This window comes from Hevea brasiliensis, chromosome 3 (genome assembly GCF_030052815.1).
Source record: "Hevea brasiliensis isolate MT/VB/25A 57/8 chromosome 3, ASM3005281v1, whole genome shotgun sequence".
Taxonomy (NCBI): Eukaryota; Viridiplantae; Streptophyta; class Magnoliopsida; order Malpighiales; family Euphorbiaceae; genus Hevea; species Hevea brasiliensis.
In genome coordinates, this window is record NC_079495.1 from 98,976,912 (window position 1) to 98,997,519 (window position 20,608).

At 32.6% G+C, this 20,608-nt stretch overlaps 2 protein-coding genes across 2 annotated transcripts; one reads left to right on the plus strand and one right to left on the minus strand.

The window, feature by feature from the left end:
- Positions 1 to 296: 296 nt before the first annotated feature.
- Positions 297 to 2,249, plus strand: LOC110648442 (BAHD acyltransferase DCR). Its single transcript, XM_021802669.2, has one exon. It carries the CDS (start codon positions 489 to 491, stop codon positions 1,887 to 1,889), a length of 1,401 nt encoding a protein of 466 aa, XP_021658361.2. The 5' UTR covers positions 297 to 488; the 3' UTR covers positions 1,890 to 2,249.
- An 11,103-nt stretch (positions 2,250 to 13,352) lies between these two features.
- On the minus strand, positions 13,353 to 19,477 carry LOC110648441 (sulfoquinovosyl transferase SQD2). The gene is made up of 11 exons (XM_021802668.2): positions 19,063 to 19,477; positions 17,552 to 17,618; positions 16,916 to 16,986; positions 16,475 to 16,592; positions 16,320 to 16,393; positions 16,135 to 16,190; positions 15,955 to 16,038; positions 15,609 to 15,696; positions 15,191 to 15,268; positions 14,456 to 14,512; positions 13,353 to 14,236 (listed from the first exon to the last, which is right to left on the minus strand). Exons 1-11 carry the CDS (start codon positions 19,416 to 19,418, stop codon positions 13,741 to 13,743), a joined length of 1,545 nt encoding a protein of 514 aa, XP_021658360.2. The 5' UTR covers positions 19,419 to 19,477; the 3' UTR covers positions 13,353 to 13,740.
- Positions 19,478 to 20,608: the final 1,131 nt, after the last annotated feature.

Sequence of the window (20,608 nt, forward strand, 5' to 3'; positions counted from 1 at the left end):
GAATCCAATAGATTTTGGCACATGATGACTGACACAGGCAGTGAAAATCAAGGGAGAAGCAGGTCACGAGTGATAAGGAACTTGAGAGGATCCAGCTGATAGATTCTTGGAAAAAGAATTAACTGATCTAACTAATGGATTCCATCATTAGTCAAAATACCAAACTGCTCCAAACATTAGGTTTTCTCACAGGAACATTAATAGTCACTTTTTGTTGTCGTCCACGTGTTTTATGTCTACATTTCTCTGACTCATAATAAGAGTCTTGACTAATCTCTTAATTTTCTCTCCATACATCCTCTGCTGATAAAAAAGCTATAAATAAATAAATACAGTGAAACAGGATCATGTTCTAGCAACCACCACGAAACTACCACACAAGTTCATGAATCCTAACTCTTCTCCTTTCCTATATAAATCCTACGCCCTCGCCACCATTTCCCACACACCCAAGCTCCACTCTCTCATCATTTTTGCAACCTGCAAAAATGCCTTCTTCTTCTACTACAACTTTCATCTCCAAATGCACTATCTACCCTGACCAGAAATCCTCTCTCACAACCCTCAAGCTCTCTGTCTCTGACCTCCCCATGCTGTCTTGCCAGTACATCCAAAAGGGTGTTCTTCTTTCTTATCCACCTTACTCCTTCGATGACCTCATCACATTTCTCAAACGGTCTCTTTCCACTGCTCTTTCTTTCTTCCCTGCTCTTGCTGGTCGTCTCTCCACCGACACTGATGGCCATGTTCATATCGTTTGTAACGATGCCGGCATCTATTTCATCCAAGCCAAAGCCAGACACCTCTTTATCAATAACGTTCTTTCTCCTTCCGACGTTCCTGATTGCTTCAAGGGGTTCTTTGCTTTTGATAAAATGCTTAGTTATTCTGGTCACTCCAATCCCTTGGCTGCAGTTCAAGTCACAGAGCTTGCAGATGGTGTTTTCATAGGCTGTACTGTAAATCATGCGGTTACTGATGGAACTTCCCTTTGGCATTTCTTCAATACCTTCGCTGAAATTTGCAAAGGAGCCAAGAAAATATCAAATTCTCCTGATTTTAGCCGCGACACTATTTTCAACTCTCCGGCCGTGCTTAAATTCCCCATTGGTGGCCCAAAGCTTACGTTCTCCGGCAATGAGCCGTTGCGCGAGAGAATTTTCCACTTTAGCAGTGAAGCTATTCTCAAGCTTAAATACAGAGCTAACAACGGTAATCTCTCATGTGAACCCGCAGAGATTTTGGGGAAACAATGCAACGACAGTTGGAAAGTCGTTAACGGAGGAGACCTTTCAAAGGATTTCCTGAAGAACAAAACGGTGGAGATATCGTCGTTTCAATCATTGTGCGCACAGCTCTGGCGGTCCGTCACACGTGCGAGAAATCTCTCCCCTTCTAAAACGACAACGTTTCGTATGGCAGTGAACTGCCGGCACCGGCTGGAACCGCGGCTCCATCCGTACTACTTTGGAAACGCTATACAGAGCATCCCCACTATGGCTCCTATAGGGGAGCTGCTCTCTCACAATCTGCACTGGGGAGCTGAACTTCTACACAAAAACGTCGTCGCATATGACGATGGTACGGTGCGGAAGGGCATAGCAGATTGGGAGAGGGAACCACGGTTGTTCCCGCTAGGAAACTTCGACGGTGCATCAATCACAATGGGTAGCTCCCCGAGATTCCCGATGTACAATAACGATTTTGGGTGGGGCCAACCTCTGGCCATTAGGAGTGGTCGGGCCAATAAATTTGACGGTAAGATTTCAGCGTTTCCAGGGAGAGAAGGGAAGGGTAGTGTTGATCTGGAGATTGTTTTGGCACCAGCAACCATGGATGGGCTTGAAATGGATGGTGAGTTCATGCAGTACGTATCAACTAGCGTGTGAGTGAGTTACAACATAGTAAAACTGGAATGGATCTGGAAGATGGGAAAATATCAACAAGGTTGGGATAAATGATATAAAATTTGGAGGAATTTGATTGGATGGTGGCGGGCGCTGTAGCGGTGCAAATCTTGGAGGTCACATTTGGTGGTGGTGAGGGCTACTGCCTACGGATAAATGATTTCGACGTTTGTGATTTTTTTTTGTTTCTGGTAGCGTTAAGTGTTTGTACATGGCAATTGGCAACTTTCATTTCCTATATGTTCTGGGAAAGAGAATCACGGATTCTTAATTTAAATCTCTGTTTGGATGTGTGGAAAAATAAAGGGAGAGAAAATAAAAGGGATTAGCACTTTTTTCAAATTGATTTAAGCACTTATCTGACATATAAATTTATTTTTCGACTCTTTGAAAGCATCCGTAAATTTATATTTTAATTTATTATTTTCTTAATATTTTTGAAAACATTTAAAGCTAAACTTTTTAAAAAATAGGGCTGGTAGATTTTGTTTAAATATAATGGATAATTAATAATTATTATAAAAATTATTAATTAATATAAATATATTATAAATATTTAATAAAATTATATTAAATTATTATTGTTATAAGTAAAATAATTAATAAGAGTATGTATCATATTATTTATTTTATTATTAAAATAATTATATAATTATTAATTTATTATATAACATATTAAAATATAATTATTTTTAAATATATATAAAAATGAATATTATAATTATATATTTAAAATATTTTTTAATTTATTATTATTATTATAATTTTATATGGTTTATTAATATAAAAATTTATTTTAAAATAAAAAATTCATAATTAATAAATTTTAAAAAAATAATACAATCTAAATTAAAAAAAAAAATCAATTCAATTATCAATGAAATGATACAAGCTACAGTTTATCTATCAATTAGCTGTGTATATTCATCTATTTGAGTGTTTATTAACTAAGGTGAATAGTCGCGAACGTAAGTTGGTTCACCACTCACTCCTCACTAGCCCACATAGATTGACCAATATTCTGTATTTCTTTTTTAAATAAATTGTAAAAGAACAGTATGGGAAATAAAGTGGGAAAATTAGGGTCTTATCCATGCCATATAGAGGAGAAGAAAAACGACAATTTTCCTTGCACACCAAATGTGAAGACATGCATATGTGTAGTTTCCCAACAATCCCATCTGAACATGTTCAATTTCTTCCTCTTTTTAATGCTTTTCCACTAAGCCGTACCTCACTGGACATGAGCTCCAACGACTACGCCAGTGTCAGGATCCATCCATCTCTTTCTTATTGATTTGCTTGCCAAGAACCGGTGGCTCAATTCTCACTTCACAAAATATATGCCATCGAACTATGCCATAGGGTGTGATTCATGTATCTTGATATTAGAGCTATTTTGATTTGACTCTGTCAAATGGATGGATGTGCTTGGCCTCATAAGAAACAGGCCTCCTAGTTGATATGGGATTCAGTATCATCAATAACCAATAATGGCGGGTGGGGCTTGGAAAGATGGTTGGTGCCTGCTTGTTTCCACATACAATGCCAGTGATGATGGGCATATTTCGAATTAGATTGGACCTTGAGTTGAGCTAATTAATACCTTCAAAGACTATGTATTTTACAGACTTCAAATCAATTTTTCTAAGTACAAAAAAAGTAAATTTTAGGTTTGCTTTATAAAAAAATTAATAATAAAAAAAAGAAAAGAACTTTTGTACCTAAAAACAGCTGCCTACTTTGGTTGCATATAATTATAAAGGTATGTTTGGTGCCCATGAACATAGAGATAGAAGGGGAAGTGCCAGCTTTTGTCAATATTTATGTGAGAAAGAGAGAGAGAGAGAGAGAGAGAGAGAGAGAGAGAGAGAGAGAATGGTGGAAAGGTATGCCGGTGAGGTTGAGTTGGAGGCGTTGAATTAAGTGGGCAACTGTGTGTGATGAGAGGCAAAGAGTATGCCTGTTGTTGCATGCATGACAATGCACAATGGGAGAGATCATAGGCGAAAACACAACACAAGTCCCCACTGGGTTGGAAACTGAGCTGATGTGCCAATAAGGTCTTATTCTAATGATAAAATCAGTCAATATTGATGTCTGAAATCAAGAAGTTTCAAGTACCTCTCGCTTTTATCTGTATCATTGACTTCTCCATGTTCAGATTTTTAGGTACATTTTTTTTTTTTTTTTTTTTTTTGTCATTAACGAAGCGTATAAGGCCACTATTGCAACTAATCCAGTACAGAGAAAGGCCTTTGAGGCCCAAAATCCAACTCATTACAAAAATCCTCATACCTAGATACGAAAGCCCTAGTAGAAGGTAACAACAATCTACCAAGCACCCTTGCAGCGTTGAGCTAGTGCGGCGATTAGAAAAAGGAAGGATGGAAGTAGCCATTCTGATAGAGGCATCTGCAAGCTTCGAAATCTCCAATTGATGGTAAAACTTAGCCAGCCACTGGACCTCAACAGTATTACAAACACAAGCATCGATGGCACTCATCGAAGATAGTGGGCAGAACTTGTGGCCTCTTAGTGGCTGACTTACTGACCAAGAGAGGTACGCAGCAACAAAACAGCTAGGTTTCCTCCAGAAGGCCAACCCACCACCATCGACAACCCATCCAACAGAAACATATCCAAAAACTAACACATAGGTCTTCAAAAGTATCCTCTTTATGTCCTCAAGACCTACAAAGATAAGCATAAACCAAACAAAAACCGATATACATCCAATCCAGATGGGGGACGGCCATCTTACATAACTAGGCCTGGTACAAACTTTTCCCTCCACACACATAATTAATATATATATATATTCATAAAAAAGTCAAAACTTTATATGAATTGTCAATTTTGATATAATTTTAAACTTTTATGTCAATTTTGGCTAGGGAATGAATTTGGAAATTTTGAATGCTGATGTGGTGGATAATCAACGTTGCCAAATTATTAATAATAATAATAATAATAATAATAATAATAATAATTATTATTATTATTATTATTATTATTATTATTATTATTATTATAAATGTTATTACTAATATGGCGTGAATTAAAACATTATTATTAGTTTGTTAAAAATATTATTATTTTATTTATTATGGCTAACGTGACATAAAATTTAATATTAGGAATAAGAAGATTTTGATTTAGAATTCTTTTGAATAATTCTCTGTTTAAGAGAAGAAAATTAAATGGTTTTGTTTTGGTTTTGCTTAAAATGTAGACTTTTTTCATGATGTTTAATTAACTATTATAGGCCTCATATTTAAATATTATTTTATGTAGACCAGGATGTTGCATGCGTATTTCTAGATTCAATTTTCTCCCCTAGCTACAATTGAGTATAATTTATAAAAATAAATTAAAATTAATTTAAAAAAAATTAGACTAAAATTGACCATTAAGAAAAAAAGACTAAAGATTGAAGAATATAGTGCGTCCAACAAACCAAATTAAGATTTCTAATTTTCTACCAAATAAATTAAGAGAAATACCAATAAATTAATTAAATTTCATTAGTGTACCAAACTCTTACTTTTACCAATTACATACATGCACTATCGACAAATGACAATTAGGGTCACAATAATTAAGTGGTTATTATTAAATGATATTAGTGGGGCGTTAATTAGCTTTTATATATATACATATATATATATATATATATATATATATATAAAGCACAACCAAACACATTGTCGTTTTGCAATGTAAAGTGATAGTTTTCCAATAAAGGTCAAGCCTCCCAAAAAGAATATATATTCCTCTCTCCTTAACTAATTACAAGTTCATGAGAGGACATCATAAGGATTTCAGTGTGTGCACAATCTTCTTTTCTTTGTCCGTTTTCGTTTGTTTCCAAATATTTGATGACTAAAGAAGAGAATATAAGCTTAATTGTATTTGATTATCTTTATGATTGTGACGTCTCAGATTTGAATCTCAAACAAAGCTATTCACATTAAAAAAAAAAAAGGTTAATTTGATATGGATGTTCTTGCAATATGGTATTGTAGTCTCTTTTTACCAATTTCTCTTTTAGAGTCAATCTCTGTTTATCAATGTGAAAAACATACTAAATTTAATCTATATTTTAAGTTTTTCTTTTAAAAATTTTAATTTATTCATTTGATTGGTTTTTTAGTATGATAGTAAAGTTAACTTTACAATTTTTTTTCCCCTAGAAAATTCTAGCTGCTCTATCTTCCAATTTTCCTTATCTTTTCCTTTCTTGTTTGATTGTAATCAATCATTTTCATTAATAATAATTTTTTTTGGCATTTTTCTAATAAAATATAATATTTTTATCTCATTTATTTTGTTATTTTTTTAGATTTTATATTGTTTTTATTTCTCTCTAAATAAAAATATTTTTTATTGAACGAACTTTTAATCCCTGAAACATAGATTGATGTGGTGTTTATTTAAATGTTGTAATTTAATATAATCTTTTAAAGTTGATCTAATGTGTGAAAGTAAAGCTGAACATAGGTCAGTTTAAGATGGTGTTTAGTTTGATTATTTACTTTTAACTTTTGATTTAAAATTTATTTTTTAATTTATAAGCCAATTTAAAAATAAGTAATTAATTGTTTAGTAAAATTAACTTTAAATAGTTGAAGTGTTTAGTTAAAATGAGTTTAAAAATAACTTAATTTGTTAAAATGACAAAAAAGGATATAACACTGAGAGTTGTGGTTCGAAAAATAAGGATAGTATCGATATTTTAAAAAATTATCAGGATAATATAATTTTTTATTTAATCAAAATATAATTTTAAAATAAATAGATAAGTTATAAGTAAAGAGTACCTTACTTATGACTTATGACTTATTTTAAATAATTTTTTAGCTTATAAACTAAACTAAACACTAATCTACTTATAATTTTTTTACTTATAAGTAAATTTGACTGATTTATAAGTTAAACCAAACATCTTGAAATTAGACTGAAATTGTTCAGTCAAAATCAAACAAGAAATGGTCAATAGTTTCATAAGCTCGAATTGGCTTGAAACTATCTAGGAGGAGGGTGGTTGCAATTTCTCTCTCCTTCAATCTTGGATCAGATCGAACTAACCGAAAATAAAAAATTTCAATTCCAACCGTGAATTGCACACCCTATGTATACCCAGATAGCTCCAATACGGGCCCTAAACCCTGATTAATGAAAAAAAAAAACACAAAGAAATAAATGGTTATCAAATCAAATGGTTAGAGAAGAAGATAAAGATGGAGAATCTAATGAGTATATGCAAGTGAAAATCATATGTACACCTGCCATCCTTTGGTTACTTTCCAAATTTCAATTATTATAGCTGATGAGATGATGTGCATCGGGTGTAAATTAAGGGTACCTTATGCATAATTCCATCTCTTCGTAAGAAGGCATATGATTCTTTTATTGCACGTTTAACCTCATTTTATTTTCCAGCACACTTAGCAAGAACTCGGTTCATACACAGGAATTCAAGCTTGGAAATTTCTTACCTACATTAAAATATATAAACACACAACTAATAGAAAATCACATACATGTGTTTTATATGAGACTCACTGTGGATTTAATTGACCTGAAGCTTTTGGAGCTGTCCTAAACCTACTGTCCTAGATTCACCGTATATGAGCACATGCAGCAATTCTGCTAGTGCCTTTTTTGGTGTCCTATCCAAGTCAAACATAGCCACTTGAATAAAAAAGTTGTAGGCACATGTTTGGCTCTCATGTCCTCGATAATGGTATGGGTAATGTGCTATAATACTGTTTTGAGGCGATATTCTCTAAAGGTTGTCCCCCTAGGAAAATGCTCGAGAGCTAACCTTGCTATACCCTGCGGGTTGACAGCAGAAGATGTAATATGTGTTAGCCCTTCTAAAACACCCAAGGCTCTCTCTATCATACCTAATATCACATGGTCGAAGCGCATGGAGGAAATAATGGGTGTGAGAACTAGGCTCGTGGTAGACCTATTCTCCTTTCCCTTTTCAATAGTGATAACCTCCTCGCCTTATGCAAATCTTTCGACTAGGAGGCATCTGGTGTCCATGATACTCTTGTTCTTTCCAAGCCATAAATTAAAAAGGCATATTTGGTCCTCTCTCACGAGGAATTGAAGGACGATTACAAAATACACTAGAGGGACTAAAGGAGATTAGCTGCTAAAATTTGAAAGCCGCTCTTTGAGTGCCTGTTGTATTTGGCCCAACAGCTCTTATCATTTGTTCGGTAAAGCCTTGAGTTTGCTCTCCTTCTTCTCCATTCCGGCTCCATGAAGGGCATGGAGAAGTCCGAAGTCATCTCTGGGCGTCCAATGGTGCTGCTTTCTCTGAAACTCCCATATTGGATGACGGTCTCATAACTCCAATGGCTGCTCCAAAAATGCAAACAAAATAGTCAACACAGCTAAATTCACAATGATAGATGAAAGTCAATAGACCAAAAAGAACAACTAATTATACCTTGAATTGAAAGCAAGGAAGTATGCACCAAAAATCCAGAGCAAGGAGCATATATCTCTCTCCAAACGAAGCATCATGAACAACTGGATGCATAAATATTACATCCCTTAAATTGGGGTCTAAATTAATATTAACTACTTTCATTCAAAGAGAAATCCTAAAAGGTTTCTCTGCTACAAATATAAAAAGGCCACTCCGTTTAATTAAGTCTCTCTCAAATGAAATTTAGCCTATGAGGGAATAATTATACTGTACCTTCGTTAATCCAACTAAAAATATTAGTTGGAATGACAAACCAAAAACTAATTGGCAAGTGTCTAATATTTTTTCTCTTTCTATATATAAATTATTTTCTCTTTGTACTACCCTTGGCTAGGGGTGAGCATTCGGTTCAAACCTAACTGAACCGAACCAAACCAAATTAATTTATGAAAATTGAATTATATATTTTAGAAACCAAACCGAACCGAAATGGATGAAAAATCGAATCAAACAGAATCGCTATATTTTGGTTTGATTTGGTTCAAATCGATCGGTTTTAATTTTTGATTATTTTTTAATTTAGACTTAATTTTCAAGTTATTTGTTCTAATTTTGACTTTGGTTTGAACCTAATAACCATTAATCAATGAAATTAAACAATTTATATATATATATATAATTAAATATAATTCATAAATTCTCCATAAAAATAAATCAATTTAAAAATTGATTCGGTTCTATTTAGTTTGATTTGGATATATAAAATTATTATTCGCTTCGGTTTAATCGATTTTTTCTTTTTAAAATCGAACCGAACCAAAATAATCAAAATTTTTATAATATAAAATTGAACCAAACCGATTGAATTTTAAAACCGAACCAATTGAACCAAATTGATTCGGTTCGGTTCTATTTTTCGATTTGAACCAAAATCTGCTCACCCCTACCCGTGGCTAACCATGATTCAATTCATTATGTCACTTTCTTCGCTAAATATTAACATGTTATTGGTTTCACTATCAGTTACTAATCAATTAAAATTAGTTATTAATCGATTTAGCAACCGATTCAATCAGTTGCAATGAGATTAGTTGATAAATCAATTAGCAATCAATCGATAAATCGATTGCTATTGGTAACCGAAAACCAAATCGATTGCTAAAATAATCTAACTTAAAAAAATAAAATTTTTTATTAAAAATTATTAGTTGCTAATTGCAAATAATACATAATTGGTTGCAAAAAATTGGTGCCTTTAGTTTGGCAATTTTGCAACTAATTTGTGAGTTGGTTGCTATTTGCAATCAATTTAACAACTTATTGCCGATTGCTAATTTAAGAAAAAAATCTTAAAAAAATTAAATTTTCAAATAATAAATAAAAATCACATAAATAAATTATTCTAAAAATTACTAAAATTATTTATTAATAAAAAATTAGTACTACAAAATTAATATAAAAATATTATAAAACAAATTACTAATAATAATTATTAATCAAAATAATAACAAAAATTATATATATATATATATATATATATATATATATATATATATATATATATATATAAGACAAATTAGTAAAAAATTGACATATATATATATATATTATCACAAAAAATTAAGAAAAAAAATAATTAGTACTAAAAATTAGTACTACAAATAATTTACTAACAAAAAATATATGAACAAAAAAGATAAGAAATAAAAAGTAGATGAAAAAAAAAAATCAGATGAGAAAGAAAAAGAAGAAGACGAAGAATAAAAATGAGAAAGAAAAAGATGATAAGAAGAAAATAAATGAGAAAGAAAAAAAAATAATGAAGAAAATAGATTAGAAATGAAAAGATGATAAATAAAATAAACGAGAAAGGAAAAGTTGACGAAGAAAATAAGAGAAAAGAGAAAAATGAGAGAAAAAGAAAATTAGTTAAGAAAGAAAATGAGTAATAGTTTATATGAGTGAATTAGTAACCGATTGTTAGTTGCTAATTTTTTCATTTTAAAAAATTAAGTGGAAATTTTTAGAGGAAAAATTTAACAACCGATTTGAAATTGATTGCTAATTGAAAAAAAAATAAAATAAAAAATTGAGAAAAAATTTTTAGGAAAAATTTTGCAACCGATTTTCTATTAGTTGCAAAATTAGTTATTGATAATAATCGATTTCTTTTAGTTGCAAAAATCTGTTACTTTTTGTTGCAAAAATCGGTTACTGTTGACAATTGACTCACAAATCGATTGTAAATAAAAAAGAAATTGAGCTAGAATTTTTGAAAGGAAAATTTAGCAACCAATTATCGATTGCTATTAATAAACGACTTAAATCGGTTGCTAATAGCAAAGGACAATGAATTGATTGCAAATTTGGATCCTATTAAAAAATTTTCTAAATTTAAAAAATCGATTTGTAAATCAGTTGCTATTAGCAATTGATTTTTGCAACCGATTGCAAATTGATTATTAAATTATAGAGCCAATTAAAATAACTCTTTAATTTAACCATCGATTCTCTAAATTGATTGTTAATTATATATTCAAAGTTTTTCTAATATCGATTAGCAATCAATTCTTGAATCGATTGCTAAATTTTTAAAATTTAATTATTTTACTAAAAGAGCTCAAATCACAAATTAATTATAAAATTAATTACTAATAGTAACTAATTTCAGTCGATTGCAAAATTTATTTTTTATTTTTTGAAGTGTTTGTTATTCTAACTAGGAAAGGATTTAGAATAAAATTTTCCCCTCCAAGGGAGATAACTAAATTGTCCAAAATAGAGTGACCCCTAAAATGCTTTCATGTGTTTCACTTCTCTACCTGAATGGACGTTAAGATGTCCGATCTCGATTGCTGATATAAGCAGTCTATTTCAAATATTTTTTTTTAATAATAAGAAGTGATTTGAATTGGGCAAAATCCATGAATGATGGAATCCAAGGGATTCACCTACTCATGACATGAAAATGAGTACAGAGCGATTTTATTGCAAAAAACCTTCAATAATGACGTTATTCAGCCACTGAATATAATTATTACTTTTGTCACTTTCAAATATAGAAGGAATTGTTGAGAGGACAATCAAATCTCCCGATGGCTTTGGAGTAGTAAGCTACTAACCAAGATTCCCAGATGTAATTATTTGTTGAAAGAAACCTTCATCTATCTCAAGCAGCAACCTTAAATTTGTGTAAATATGAACAACCAAAACATGGGTAAAAAAGAGATGGAAAAAAGGGCAGACGAAAACATGAACTCTTTATTTCAATCCTTTAGCAAACCAAGATTCTCTGTAATTGTGTACATTCAATCTTTAAACATTTAATAATGTTAGAAAAATTCAACCAAATACTATGACAAATTTTCTACTGATTATGGTATGCAAAGCAATTATCAACAATAAGGCAAAGAACAGTAAAATCAGAAAAAAAAAAAAATTAAAGTAGCTCATGGATATATAGATTAAAGCACGTTGATTTGGTAATGTCTTTTAAGAAGAAACAGTTTGTGTGCACTGAATTATGGATCAATCACATCTCTTTCACAAGATACTTCAATCAATTGAAATTCTTGTGTGCAGCTAAGAGTTATCTGAATTAATTCTTTCTAATACTCAAAATTTTTAATTCAATGATTAACAAAATACAGTTCTCACACTGTACTCTTGCAAAATGGTTTAAGAAAGTATAATGAGCTGAACATAAATAGAATCTATATAAATATAATAAAACTAGTCTCAAAATGAGTTTTACCAAAACGTGACAAGTGGTGTTTTCTTTACCAAACAAGTGATAAAGTGACAAGCAGTGTTTTCTTTATCAAAAGAGTAACAAGTGGCGTTCCCTTTACAAAAACGTGATAAGTGTGCTCTATTAGATTTTTTTCCCTATTTGTCCATTTTACACTTGTTCCCCTAATAATTTTACAACAACATCAATTAATAACATGTAGTGACATAAAAATACTAATACGCCTATAAAGCATTTAATTAAAAAAATGACAATAGTTATAACATAATTAACACTAGAAAAATTAAAGGTCCATAGTTATAAATTATATAAGCCAAAGCAACCTTTGCTAACTCCAGACGCCAATCTCCCACAACGCACTTAGAAGCACAAGTCAATGTCTCCCCATTCTCATCCAAAAAAATTACCCCAAAACCAATCAAACCCTCGAACTGTAAGCTAGCATCAGAATTCTTTTTAATCATTTCTGGAGATGGAGGGGACCAACGTAACAACTGATGCTGGAGAGGAGGTTGGGCAGAGGGCACACTTAAATTTTTTGATAAAGAACCCTGAAATGTTCCCATTATCATATCTTCTTTACCATTTTCTTGAATATGCAAGTACATTCTCCATAACAAAGATGTTCTGCTCTTTTTCGACAGGGAATATGATAGGAGCAAAACTCATGCATATTTTTTTAGACTAATAGCTTAATTCTTGAAGAAGTTGATTTTAGCATTGAATTTCTGCAATTAGATTTGAGACCAACTTCTGAAATTGTTGTTATTGTCATATGATGATTTCTTGGAAGGTTTTTGAGATCATCTTTCAATTATTTTAGGTCCCAGGAGCTGACATCTTCAAATACATAAAAGCATTGAAGAAATGCACTTATGCCATATGATGCAAGTTGAATTCTAACATGATCTGATCATACATGGATTTTTAGGAAATGATAGAAAGATGAAAGAGAGAGAATAAAGCGAAGGAGAGACAGAGAGGAAAGGAGTAAACTATGAAGAGAAGCTAACTGTTACTAAGAGGGTTTATTCAGTTAGTAAGACTCATCCAATACTCTCATTAGATTGAGATTTGAGTCTCACCATCCGTCCCTTCTGGTGTACAATCTGTAAATTCCACTATAATCCCTCTAGAAAGTTGTGGTATACCCTAGCCTTGGACTTGGGAGCCTCCCTGCACCTAAACTTTTTTCTATTAATAAAAGGAGAAAAGCTAACGGTTCAGGAACCAAGCAAACCAATTAACAAAAGGAAAACAAATGCTTGTCTTTGATATTGCTCTCTTCTGGCTTTCCCTAAAATAAAATAAAATAAAATAAAGATCCATCTTACATTCTTAATGCTAAAATTTGCTTTTCCAGAAAGAATTCCTCATGCTAAACTATCCACAAATCATTTAATTGCAAACCTGACCATAATTTATGGTCCATAATATACAACAAATGAACAAACAATCAATCATCCACAAACCTTCAAAGGCCTTATAGAAAGCCAAACCAAGTCTACAACCACCAAACCACCCCAACACCCCCCCACCCACACCCCCACCCCCCAACAAATGGCAGCGGCAATTTTTTTCCCTGTATTTTGGGATACTTTTTGCAGAACAAAACTCTGAGATGTATCCCATCAATTGTAGTTGAGTTCTGGAGATGGGAAAAGACGCTTTGCCAGCCATTGAATAGGTCTCAGTAGCTGTGCTCTCTTCTTGCGCCAGAACCAAATCGCAGCATTGTATTGTTCATTTCGTATTTTTCTTGTTGCTGCCCTCCAGTCATACTTCTCCATTTCTTCACGTGCTGCTTTACCAATGGTTTCTCTGAGTTCACGGTTGTTCAACAATGGTTCTAATTTCCCCAAGCAATCATCAATATCTCCAGGATTAAAGAGAAAGCCAGTTTTGCCCTCCTGGTCTGGAGGAATTATATCTGGGATTCCCCCAGCACGAACTCCCACCACAGGTATCCCTGAAGACATGGCCTCCAAAACAACAAGACCAAGAGTCTCAGATTCTGAAGGCATCACGAAAACATCCCCACTGGCATATGCCTGAGAGAGCTCTTCTCCTCCTAACATCCCAGTAAAGACAGCAGGCATACCAGAGAACATCTTTTCAAGTTCGTCCCTGCAAACAAAGGAGCTGTGGTTCATAAAATACAACAACGGATTTTCTATTATCCTCTTATTAATAGGAAACATTAAATTTTTATGTTTTCTTTTTATATTCTTTACCAATCAGTTCAAGAAAAAATATTAGCAAGAATCCAATTCACGAATTTCAATCCTCAAATTGGTGAATTCAAATGATTGCCATTCTTCTATTATTCTAAGAAAGAGTGATTACCTATATGGTCCATCTCCAATAAAGGCAATTCTTGCATCTGGAAGCCTATCCATCACCCTGTTAAATCAAATTCATTTAATGCCATAGGTTAAAAACCATTTAACAGTTCAGTATCACACGTTGGTTAAATGTCCAAACATAAACACAAGCATGCAATACATTACAAAGAACAGAAGTGGAAGTACAACTTCAATTCAAGAACATGAAAGTTTTCAATCACAAAAAAAATGAGAGAGGACAGGAGAAAAGAGAGATATTATGGCACCAGAACAATTCTAGTATGAGATGCCATTGACATAAACGAGAGATCCTGAAGAACCACCACAAAATATTGAGCGGATGCCCAGAAAGATCAGAACTTTCAAGGAAGATATACCATTAAGTTTTGAAGGCATAATCTTATTGGTTACTGGAAAAGATCTTCAAATGTGGGCAACATCAAAAACTTTTCTCTCATTTTTGAGGACCAATTAGGTGCTTAAATCCAGTTGACCGAACCAAAATTTCTACTAACTAAATTCTACCTAAACCACTTGAATATAAATATATAAATATAACCAAACTTAAATATAAATATATAAATGCTCACATCTAAGAATCAATAAACAACATAAACTGACATCAAATCAAAGCTTATTGAGTCAGCCTCACCAACTTCCTAGAATTTGGTCGGCCTATATATGGTAAAACCATTCAATCTGCAAGTAACAAACTAGAGAGAGAGAGAGCTAATACCTTTTTAGGAAATCCAAACTCTTCTCAACCCCAAGTCGCCCAACATGGACTATTAATGGTTTTTCAGGCGCACCATTGCTGCTTAGACAAAAATACATCACTCAGAAGAATTCGTACGACAAGGTTACAATGACATGGACATAAAAGAATGAGTGCATGTACGGGTGGCCTCCGGTTCCAATTCTTGGAACTGGGGATCTGAGACCAGACTGCAAGGTCTCTCTCAACTCCGGTTTGCTTCAATTTTGATCCAATCCAATGGTTTGAAAAATTTTCAACATTTTAAAAGGAAAAAAAAAAAGCCAGTTTAGCCCCCTGAATCAGACCAGCCAGTTCTAGTCTGGTTCAAGAGGAGAGAGAAATCGATCTGGTTTTGGGTCCAAACCGAAACATGGTGCACCTAAACATGTGGTCTTACCTTAATCTCCATCGCATTTCATGAGAACGGAAACGAGGGTGGAAGCTCTGAGAGTCAACACCCTTATTCCAAAGGCGAATCTTATTAGCTGAAAGATAAGCAAAACCGGTTATAATGCTGGGTGGACACAGAAAAGTAACATTTAAACTTAGGGAGATTTGTAAATGAAGCACATGAAGCATTTGTTTTTGTTACATTTGTGAAAGAAAATGCCATAGAAACTTAAAAAAAAAAAAAAAAAAAAAACTGAAGAATTTGGTGCACAGTTTTGCATTGTGAACTTTCTCTGAATTGACAAAACTGCAGAAAACTGGCATCTAAAAAGGAACAAGACGTTTAATTTCACCTGCTGTCACCCTAGCTGCTTGGAGATCCCTCCCAATAGCAGCTGATGGTACCAGTGTAAGATCAGCTGCTTGGTGAAGAAATTCTGATAAACAGGGAAAAAGTGCAAGTTATGGGCCAGCAATCTTAAACCCTAAGCATCTGCACTGAACTATGACAAAGAAATGAAAAGCTCACATACTTATAATCAACCACATGGGTTTCACCAGCCAGCTAAAAGTGTACCTTGGGATGTATCTGCAAATGAAAAAGGAATAGCTGCTCAGCCATTACATCTTAAAGAAACTTGGCAGTAAAATACTGAATGAGCAGAATATAAAAGCGCATGCAAAAATGTCTAAAAGATTACAGAAGAATCAAACTCACACGGGGACATGAGTGTGATAAGACATCACAATGGGAACACATAATAGTTTTGCAATAATGAGAGCACCAAAAACCTACAGCACAGATTGCAACTGTCAGTTATGTATTGCCAACAGATTTTTTATATCCATTACATGTTTGAATACGAAACTTACCATTATCCCAGGTGATGATGCATGTATTATGTCAGGTTTAAACCGTGCAACCTCTGAAATTATTCTTGGACTCAGTGCCAAAGAAAGAGGCACCTTCTGGTACCAGGGGCAGGGGAAGCTGCAAAGAGGAGGAAAACTTGAGAACCATAAGGTAAAGCCTATGTTTCAAAACCAAAATTATTGACCAAATTGTAATAATGTGCAGACTTTTAAATCATGCAGTTGAACTATGACATTTAAAACTAAAGAATCCTTGATAATCCTAAAAATGTTCTAATAGCAATTTGTAATAATCAATATAATGCAACGACAGCAGCTTGGTACTTGTAGGACAAAAGAACAAATCATCCTATAGCATGACAGTTTATTATAACAGGCATCCTCAAGATTTGCATCTACAGAATTTAATTCATCAAGACAGCCTAAGGTTATTATAGTAACCTCCGTGATCCAATCAATTTTGCTCCATAAAACTCCTTAGGTACTCCTTCATGTGTAGTAACAACCAGCACCTATGCCATGCATGAACAAAACAATTTATTAGTTTAATTGTGTAAAGGCATTCTTACCGAGAGAAGAAAAATATTGCTCAAAACAGCAACTTGCAGTTTTAAAGAAGTAAGCTGGTTGATAGTTAGCTGGAAATAGCAAATAGAAAGATAACCTAAGCCTAAATCAAAAGCTTTGCCACTTGCCAGACAAAGACAATTATTGTGAACCAATGTGGTTCAAGGGTTTCAAACTCTGAGTTGGTGCTGTTTCTAAATAGAAATAAATATCCTCAAGGGGATGCAGCAATGGTTATAACTTAGAATTCCAACAAGGAGATCTTATGTTCAAATTCTATTTGAGTTGGGTGAGAGGGTTTCATGAGATGGAGAGAGGACAACCCTATTTATTTGGTTCAGGATATACCAATAAACCAAAAATGAATACTATGGAGGATTTGTACTATAAAATGAATAACAGAGATCTGTCCCCACCAATATGTTCACACCAACAACTTTTAGCGAGATTGGGATTGCAAAATATGAAACCTAGTCATGCAAATTCCCAGTCAAAGCTTAATAAAATTACCTCATCCCCCATTTCGCGCAAATATTTGATAAAATTCTGGAACCGATTTTTATATCCTGACACATATCTGCAAAACAAAAGGAAATGGAGGATTTAATGAGTGCACTTCTTACCTTACAACTAACATAATAACTATTGAGAATCTAAAAGAAACAAGATTCTACCATCATGTGTCTGAACTTCTATTCCCAAGATAAATAAACAACTACACAAGTTTGATATATTTGTTACATTATGAAATGTTCCTATTTCAAGTCGCAACCAAATCATCAATGAAGATATCTTTTCTCCCTTGAATTTTTGAAGCAACTAGAAATAATTAGGTACCAATAATTAAATATAAGATGCATTTACTATGAGAATACATTTTAATATTTACAAACGCCCAATTCTAATTCATCTACAACACCAGCAGACCCAATGATCACTGAAATTTCACAATAGCTGTATTACTCCTTGCGGCCAAATTCTGAATTATAGGTTTAGTAGCAAGTAATATTAGAAGTATTTTACATAGACTGGGATAATCTTGTTCGGATTTCTCAAAAGACAGGAAAGAACGCAAACACACATTGGCCACATGAAGATATCATCCGCAACAATGTGTGCAGATAGCTAAAAGATTAGAACAGTCAGTGCCTAAAAGATTAGAACATTCAGTGCATGATCAATTTTAGAACAACTAGAGTCCTACAATGGGAAGGCCAGAAAGATGCTTATGCATCATTAGTTAATAGCCATTATGAACGAAATTCACATTACAAACATAACAGCTACCTCAAAAAATAAATGTAGTTAAAACTTAGAACCACCTTAATTGACAATTTACCACAGAGCAGAACATAAAGAAACAACATAGACATGTCAAAGAGCCAACAATTTGTGCTGGAAATGTCGTTCCAGAGGAACGAATGGGTGATGAACAGCAGTCAGCAGCACAGTTAATCCAAAAAAAAGAGCCAAGATAGCTACTAATGAAATGCAGCAAATGACAAAAGATGAATTTCACAAAAGATTAAAAAGAAAAAGCATATGGATCTGAATGCCAGATCAATGAGTAAAACATTACTTAATCACAGAGAATCGTCATTGCAGAGCAGCTAAGTGAGCATGCGGAAGACGATTAGATATAGAGGCACATTCCCAATAGAACCATAAACCAAAAGCAAAAACTCAAGAAGTATACATGAATCAAACTTAATCAACCAATCTACATAAGCACTGAAGAAACCACCTAGTTAGATCCATATTTCACAACACTAGCAGAAGGCAGGACACATTAGAAAACTGTCACATCAGCAAGAGCAACTAAAGGTAGCTTTTTAAACTAGAACCATGAAATTGAACAAAATCAAACACAAAGTAATAGCAGAAAAATCGAAGTCAATGATTGGTCATAAACCCAAAAGCTCACCAAAAAGATTACAAAGATATAACTAAAGCATCACTTCAATGTCTTTTAAAAGATCAATAGCATCAAAATCTATAACAAAGCAAAAGAAAAGACTCACGCAAATGGAGAAGGCTCAACAAAAAGAGCAATGCGGCGAGGACTGGAATTGGTCTCAGAATCAAGCAAAAGAGGAGGATTATCCTCCTCCTGTTCTCTAACCTCCGCAATAGTCATATTGCTGTCGTTGGCTTTAGCTTTGGCTTTAACAAGATGAAATCTTTTTAGCCTGGAAGAATCCTGCTGACAAGAAATGGAAATGGGTGTTGTCCGAAAAGAAGAAGAGCTCAAAGCTCTAAAAGAAACAGACGAAAAGCAGAAAGAAGAAGAAGAAAGGGTGGAGGAGGAGCAACAAGCGGCGGAAAAAAGTGGAGGAGAAAGAGACGGATTTATAGAGAGAGAAGAGGAGAGTATCATGATGAGAGGGCTACTATAATATACATGTGGGACGAGTTGTTTGCTGGTTGATTAGTAGTCGTGAAGAAAAGGAGAAAGAGAAAGAGAATTGGAAACGGCTTATTTAAAACGAATCTTGAAGGGTACAATAAGCCAATGACAACGGATATTCTTCTGAATGGCGGGTCTCAACCTCGTCTATATGAATCGACTATATGAAATGATAAATTAATTAAAATTATATAAATAAATATAAATAAATTTTATAATATTTAATTTTTTTATGTTTAAAATAATTTTTTAAATAATAATTATTTACTATGATTATATGTCAATTTTTAAGTGATTTATCATTCTATCTATTATGGAATAATAGAATTACCGTATAATCTCTCCTCCATGCTGACGAGTAGGCGATAGGCATCCGGAGGAAGGCATGTGACGTCAGTATATGCCTCTTTCTGCGGCTGTGAGGAAAAGAAAAAAAAAAACACTAAAAACGTGACTCGTAAACAGTAACCAAGCCAGCATTTTAATTTTGAAAGTTCAATTAAAATATATAATTTATTAAAAAATTATTTATTTAAATATTAATTAAAAAAATTAATTAGTCGATAATAATAATTTTATAATTATAAAATAAAAATATTTAATAGATATAATAATAAAAATAAATATTTTAATTTTTTTAAAAATTAATTTGTTATAAATTAAATAAAATTACTATTAGTTTAAAAATATAATGAATAATTAATATTGTGAATTGATAAAATTAAAATATATTGATGGCCTAGTATTAAAAAATTTCTCTAATTTATCTCAAATTTATTTTTTTAAAAAATTTATAAAAAGTAAATTCAGTTAAAATTATAGATAAAATAAAATAAATAACATAGTTTAACTTCTAATATTATGAAAAAAAACTTTTTTCTTCTAACTTGAGTATGAAGGCATTTTAGCAAAAAAAAATTCAAAATAGTAATGAGATTATAAGAAAAAAGTTACTAATGTTTTAAATTGATAAAAATATGAGAAAATTATGTTAGACTTTTTTTAATTATATTATATAATAATTTAAATTTTAAAGAATAGAAATTAGTAATCGTGGATTTATTAGATGAGAAAATAATAAAATAAAATTGATAAAAAGCATAGGATCAAGTGACAATAATAATTTAGAATTTTTTTTAATATGAAGATTTGTATTTTAT